The sequence below is a fragment of the Geospiza fortis genome, unplaced genomic scaffold (assembly GCF_000277835.1).
Source record: "Geospiza fortis unplaced genomic scaffold, GeoFor_1.0 scaffold59, whole genome shotgun sequence".
In the NCBI taxonomy this organism is placed as follows: Eukaryota; Metazoa; Chordata; class Aves; order Passeriformes; family Thraupidae; genus Geospiza; species Geospiza fortis.
Window position 1 is genome coordinate 3,171,033 of NW_005054381.1, and position 6,729 is coordinate 3,177,761.

Sequence of the window (6,729 nt, forward strand, 5' to 3'; positions counted from 1 at the left end):
GGGCAGGTGGCCAGCGCAATGGGGGCTGAGGCCTGTGCCCACTGTCCTGCTGCAGCCGTGGGCTCCCTGCTGCCCCACCTGGCGCTCTTTGCCCACCTGGTCAGCAACACCCTCCTGCAGGGCAGTGCGACCTCCCATGTGGCCCCTGTGGAGCCTGCTGACCGTGAGTGCTGTCCCAGGCCAGGGGTTGGGGGTGATGACCCCTGAGCAGGGGTCAGAATGGGCAGGGGATCAGGGTGAACATGGTGGGTGGGTAGGGGTCAGGGTGGGCAAGGGTTGGGGTGGGCAGGGGACTCAGTGGGCAGGGACCAAGATGGGCAGGAGATCAGGGTGAGCAGGGGCTGGGGTGAGCAGATGTCAGGGTGGGAAGGCGCCAGGGCAAAGAGGATACTGGGGTTAGCAGAGGCCAGGGTGTGCAGGGGTCATGGCAGGATGCTGGGATAAGGTGGGCAGGATGCTGGGGCAAGTAGGGTGCTGAAGTGGGCAGAAACCAGGGCAGGCAGAGGCCAGCACAGGCAGGATGCTGTGGACGGTAGGAACCAGACATCTTCCCCGAACATGTGGCCCCTTCAGCCCCCCATGCTGCCCATGCAGGTCTGCTGGAGCTGTGCAAGCAGTGTGGCAGTGAGACTGTGAGCTACCTCAGCGCCCTGCAAGACCCAGGGAAGGTCGCAAGTGCTGACTGCAGCCTGGTGACAGCCTGCCTGGGCCAGATCAGCGCTATCGGGGAGGTCAGTGGCCCAGGAGGGCTAGTGGGATGGGATCAGGCCATGGCAGGCACCACCAGAGGGACTGTCATGCTCCTGGATGGTCCTTTTCATCCCATCCTGTCCCCAGGAGCTGCGTCCCAGAGGTCTGGACATCAAGCAGGAGGAGCTGGGTGACCTTGTGGACAAGGAGATGGCAGCGACGGCCGCGGCCATCGAAATCGCATCTGCCCGTATTGAGGTGAGGGTCACCATGAGCAGAGAGGTGGCCACAGGCACGATGCTGGGGGCCTGCTGGGCCCACTGTAGAGGCCAGGGAGACGCATTGGGCTCAGTACAGTCTCTCTCCCCTCAACCAGGAGATGCTGAGCAAGGCACGGGCTGGTGACACTGGGGTCCAACTGGAAGTTAACGAGAGGTGAGTGATGATCAGAGCACTGGACAGAGCCAGGCAGGCAGGATGGGGACAGATGCTGCAGGCAGGGCAGCTGCTCCACAGAGGGGACTCAGTGGTGTTTGTCTCACAGGATTCTGGGCTCCTGCACAGGCCTCATGCAGGCCATCCGTGTCCTGGTCCTGGCCTCCAAGGATCTCCAGAGAGAGATCGTGGAGAGCGGACGGGTGAGCTGGGACAGGGGTGGGGGCAAGGGGGTGCTTGTCCAGCTGGGGGTCATCGCGCACTTGTTGGGACATGCTGCTCCAACCATTGTACTGCTGGGACTTCCCCACCAGCTGCCAGGAGCTCCTTGCTGACCCCAGGGGCTCACCCTGGTTATGGTTCCTGGGGTGTCGTGGTGATCCCTGATCTCCCTTCCCACACAGGGGACCGACCCCACAGCCCCCAAGTTCAGTGTGTCCCCACCTCCCACACACAACCTGAATGACACCCTGACCTCCTCCTTTTTCCCCCCAGAGCAGGGGTTTGGGGGTGATCAGTAGCTAATTGTGCCTTTACCAATGGCAGGGTGCAGCATCCCCCAAGGAGTTCTATGCCAAGAATTCACGCTGGACCGAGGGTCTCATCTCTGCTTCCAAGGCAGTGGGCTGGGGTGCCACTGTCATGGTGTAAGTGCCACTGTCACCAGAGCAGGGAGAGGATGGCAGAGTCCTGCCATCATCACAGGAAGGGGACACCGGTGGCAGGATGATGCTCCAGCTCCTCTTTGCTGTCCCGCAGTGATGCTGCCGACCTGGTAGTGCAAGGCAAGGGGACATTCGAGGAGCTGATGGTCTGTTCCCGGGAGATTGCAGCCAGCACCGCTCAGCTGGTAGCAGCCTCCAAGGTAGGAGCAAGGCTGCTACCCTTCCCATGGTTCAGGGAGATGCTGGGGCACCATGTGGTCACCCCAAATCCTGGGGCTGATCTTCTGCTCACATGGCGGGATGTGACCCCCCTCCTCACTGTCCTGTCAGGTGAAGGCAGACAAAGACAGCGCCAACCTCTGCAAGCTCCAGCAAGCCTCCCGGGGCGTCAACCAGGCCACGGCCAGTGTGGTGGCCTCCACCAAGGCTGGGAAGTCTCAAGTGGAGGAGAAAGGTAAGTGTTGGGCTGCAGGGATCTTAGAATCATGTAATCATTAAGGTTGGAGAAGCTCTCTAAGACAATTGAGTTTACCTGTTCCCCTACCACTAACCATGTCCCCAAGTGCCACATCTACATGGTTTTTAAATCCCTCCAGGAATTGTGACTCTACCATACCCTGGGCAGCCTCTGCCAGTGCTAAACAACCCTTTTAATGAAGAAATTTTCCTTTTTATCCAACCTAAACCTCCTCTTGAGGCTGTTTTCTCTGGTACTAATGCTTGGAGCACAAACCTGCCCTAAAACCTCTCCTCCTGGCACTCGCCAGTCTTGGCTGGCTGTGCCCCTGTGGTCTCTGCCCATGGCTGCCCGTCACTTCCTCCCTGCATATCCCATGGTACCAGACCCTGCCAGCAGCATGGGAGCTGCTGGGGAGTCTGACTGGGAGAGCAGAGCTTGAGGGGTGCTGGTGGTATCTTTCTCCACAGATAGCATGAACTTCTCCAGCATGACACTCACCCAGATCAAGTGTCAGGAGATGGACTCACAGGTAGGGGATTCCCATGTTTTGAGAAACACAGCTGGTCAAGTCTCTCTTGGGCTGCCTGAGGTGGGGCATCAAATTTGTGATCACCATGCCCAGCTGCCCCCAGGTAGCACAAGCAAAGGCAAAGCCCAAGGTGTGAAGGCAACAGATGGGTTGCCCAGGAGTCACATGCTCTTGGTCCTCAATCCCTCCCCGATGCTGTTTGCATCATGACATAGCAGCCCGTGGCCACCCCTGCCCCCCATGTACTGCCCACAGCACCCACCTCTGCCTGGCATGGGGCAGCTCTGGGGAATTCCCCTGCCTGGGATGCCCACACAGATCATTGTGCCTTCACTTGTCTGCACAAGCAGTGCCCACCTGAGCTCCATCCCCTCCCCAGGTCCACTCATCATTGGAACACTCGTGGGATGCACCTGTGTGGTCTTTGGGCTTGATGTTGGGGGCATAACGGGTGTGAAAGGGGAGTGCTTGGCCCAGCTCTGTGCTGGGGTGGGCATGTCCTGGCCACGTCCCCAGGTGCGGGTGCTGGAGCTGGAGAACCAGCTGCAGAAGGAGCGGCAGAAGCTGGGGGAGCTGCGCAAGAAGCACTACGAGCTGGCTGGCGTGGCAGAGGGCTGGGAGGAGGATGGTGAGTGGTGCCAGCCCTGCTCCCACTGGGCAGCTGCTCCCGGGAAAGGTGGGGCAGGGTGGAGAAGCCCTGCCTGCCATCCATGGCAATGAGAAGGTTTTGCTGCACCCCCCACAAGCCTGGGGATAGTTGGCACACATGGGCAAGTCCTACGGGGTCCCTCCACAGGAAAAACCCCATCATGTGGGATCTACATCATCCCCAGGCAGGGGGTTCAGGTGCTGCTGGAGCAGGCTTGTGGTCCCAGAAGGATGGGGCAGAGGGATGCCGGTGGACAGCGCACCCCCTGACCCTGTCTTCCCACTTATAGCTGCAGATTAGCACCAGTGGTAGAAGCAGCCCACAGGGGACACCTGGAACCCTGTGGGGGACACCCCTGGGACCCCACTTGGTGCAGTCTGTTGAGAAGAACCCCAAGGAAGTGGTGCAGAAGCCCCCCTGAAGCACACATCCCCTGTGTCCCCCCAGGAGCCGCCTCCAGAACCAGAGCCAAGCCGCCAGCAAGACCCCAGGGCTGGGGCGAGGGCGCAAACCGCACCTGTATTTATTAGAGCTGCTGGGGGTGGAGGGAGGTGTCCATGCGGGGGTCTTTAACCCTTTAGTTTTGTTTTTGCACAGATTCTGGGAACTCCTAGAGCCTTCTCTGGCTGAGTGAGAGCGGTCAGGCTTCTCTTGCCTCTAGCTGCTTTTCCAGCCTTAATCCAGCCGCTGGCTCGACATGAATGTCCCCCCGCCCTGGGAATGAGCATGCTGACAGCCTCGGGGATGCCACCGGGTGGGGGACAGCCTTTGGGGTGCTGCTGGACTTGGTGCTAAGTGTGCTCCCGCTCAGCGGGACACTGAGTGCCTTTGGCCACTGCAGGCTGAGAGGTGGTGTTCCCATGGGATACCCTGGCTGGTGACACAGGGTGCTAGGAACAGCTAGGAAAGGGGCAGCAGCAGGAGGGATGCTGCTATGAGCTCCTGTTCCTCATTCCAGGTCCCCAAAACGCCTCCCAAACCCCCCTGAGCTGGGCTGCTCTGCCCTGACAGTTCACTGTGTTCATGCCAGCAATAAACCCTCCTCAAGGTGCTGGGTGTGGTTTTGGGCCACCACAGTGCCACCACACAAGCCACTATTTCCTGGGGCCGGGGGGGTGACTCTAGGGCAGCAGGACAGAGGGTCTGGGGGGAAGCCAGGGTGCCCCAAAACCAGAGCACCCCAAAGCCAGAGTAAGCAGCTCCCTGTCCCTGCTCACTTTGGTGCCACCCTGGTGTCATCGCCACCCTCTTGGGTGCAGGGGGACCAGGGCCAGTGTGGCTGTGGGCAGGGGTGGCCATGGAGCTGGTGCCAGGGAACCTTTGTGCCTTGAGCAGGGGGCTCAGGGGGCAGGGGGCATCAGCCACCTCTGGGCTCCCAGCTCATCTCGCTGCAGTGGAGACAGTGAGGTCAGACCATGCAGCAATGTCCCCATCCCCCACAGTCCTGCTGGTGCCCGTGCTGGAGCCAGTGTCCCTCCACTCGAGGTGCTGAGGATGGGATTTGGCCTTTCTCCCTTTGGGAAGAGGCTGGGCTGTCACTGTGTCCTTTCCCAGCAACGCCCCCCCGTCAGCACCCAGCTGGCACCTGGAGCGGTGGGACCTGCCACTGCCATGGCCTCAGAGCTGCCACCCCTCCACGCAGCCATCCAGCGTGCAGGGAGCCCCTGTTCCCATGTCCCCCCCACCCCTGCTGCCAGCACACCCGCTCCATGTGCCAGAGGGACCTGGGCTCCTGCTGCTTCTCCATCCTCAACCCGTGCTGGCTCCCCTTGGATGCAATACCAACCATCCCGTTCCTGCAGGACACAGGGAGCCCCAAAACCCTCCCCACATTTTTGGGGGAGTCTCGCCTGCACGCCCAACTACCTCAGGCCTTGGGGCCCGGGAGCGGCATGGGGGTCACGGTAGCAGTGGGGGCTTGGGGACAGCAGCACTGCTCTCAGCCTAATCTACTTGTCCCTTTTGTATCTCAGCCAGGCATGGGCAGAGGGTCCCTGCAGTGTCCCCAGTGATGGCAGCTGGTGATGGGGACGGTGGGGGTGCCCCCCCAGTGCAGGGCAAGTCGATTTGGGTTTTCATTGTATGATAATGACCATGTTGTTTGTTTTGGATTTTTCAATAAAGCCTTCAGCCCAGCCCCGCCGCTTGAAGGGGGGACACAGGGGACCTGTGTCACAAGGGGCTTGTGGGCTCTGCCCTCATCAGTGTGCTCAGTGGCCCCCAAAATCACTTGGTGTCGAAGTGACCCAGGTGTTGTTCCGGTGATGACCTCCGGCCTTTGCCCCCGCTGTCCCACAGCCAGCCTGCATGTCACCTCTTTTTGCTGGGAGGGCACCAGGATGTGGTCCCAGCTCAGCCCGAGGAGTGTGGGTGGCTTTGTCCTTCCTTCCTGGGAGGATGATGCTGTAGTGGGGAGGCCATGTAGATCACCCTGTCACCCCAGCAGAGCCGGGTGGCCCATGTAGTCCACAGACAGGGATCTCAGAGGAACGTCCCCTCCTAAGCATGGTTAACCCACCCTGGGTGGCACCTAGTCTCCTCCAGCCTTGCCAGGGCCACCTAGACCCCTGGAATGCAGAAAGCCCTGTGACAGCAGCCACTGTCCCGATCATTTTCCCTGCTGTTGTCTCTGCCTGCCATGGTCCCTGCCCTGCAGAACGCAACTGGCTGGAAGTGGGGTGGGATATCCCCAGGGATAGCCATGTCTCCTAAGGAGCCCAAGGGCTCAGACAGCCAGAGAGGATTTCCCAGAGTTCCCAGCCCTGTCCCCAGAGCAGGATGGTGGCAATGGCACCCTTCAGCTGGGACAAGGGGACAGGCTGGACACGGTGGTGACTGGGGAGAGGCAGGAATGTGCCTGCCCCTGGGTTCCTGCACGTGGGACACAAAGTCAGATATAGGGTCGGGACTCGGGACATATGACAGGGACTGGGACAGCGGGACACAGAGGCTGGAATGGTATAGGGGGGCTGTAGGGGACAGGGTGGGGAGAGAGACCTAGGATGGGGCAGAGGGAGGAACACAGAGGCTGGAATGATGTTGCGGGGTTGTTATAGACAGGACAGGAACACAGAGACCGGGAGTACATGGGAATTGGGATGGTAAACAGGACTGTGGATTGGAGATGGGGAAATTGGAAGCTGGGTGGGGGAGACGTGGTGGGGAAGGGATGGGGCTAGGGCAAGCCCAAAGGTCCCGGTGGGAACAGGGGAGATGGATGACGGGGGAGAGATCCGGGCGGGGGAACGAGAATGAAGGACAGGAGCGCCGTGCGGGATCCCGGGGCTGAGCCCCGCCCGCC

At 60.6% G+C, this 6,729-nt stretch overlaps 2 protein-coding genes across 2 annotated transcripts in view; both read left to right on the forward strand.

The window, feature by feature from the left end:
* Positions 1–5,629, forward strand: part of HIP1 (huntingtin interacting protein 1) — a 19,770-nt gene extending 14,141 nt beyond the window's left edge. The window contains exons 20-30 of the mRNA XM_031060388.1: positions 7–163; positions 595–731; positions 838–948; positions 1,067–1,125; positions 1,235–1,328; positions 1,672–1,772; positions 1,885–1,990; positions 2,121–2,244; positions 2,718–2,779; positions 3,296–3,407; positions 3,718–5,629. Of these exons, the coding sequence (XP_030916248.1) occupies positions 7–163; positions 595–731; positions 838–948; positions 1,067–1,125; positions 1,235–1,328; positions 1,672–1,772; positions 1,885–1,990; positions 2,121–2,244; positions 2,718–2,779; positions 3,296–3,407; positions 3,718–3,728 (1,074 nt within the window). The 3' untranslated portion in view covers positions 3,729–5,629. The remainder of the gene's footprint in view (positions 1–6; positions 164–594; positions 732–837; positions 949–1,066; positions 1,126–1,234; positions 1,329–1,671; positions 1,773–1,884; positions 1,991–2,120; positions 2,245–2,717; positions 2,780–3,295; positions 3,408–3,717) is intronic.
* LOC102038508 (nuclear envelope pore membrane protein POM 121C) overlaps positions 5,138–6,729 on the forward strand; it is a 14,702-nt gene continuing 13,110 nt past the window's right edge. The window contains exon 1 of the mRNA XM_031060389.1: positions 5,138–5,332. Within this exon, the coding sequence (XP_030916249.1) occupies positions 5,138–5,332 (195 nt within the window). The remainder of the gene's footprint in view (positions 5,333–6,729) is intronic.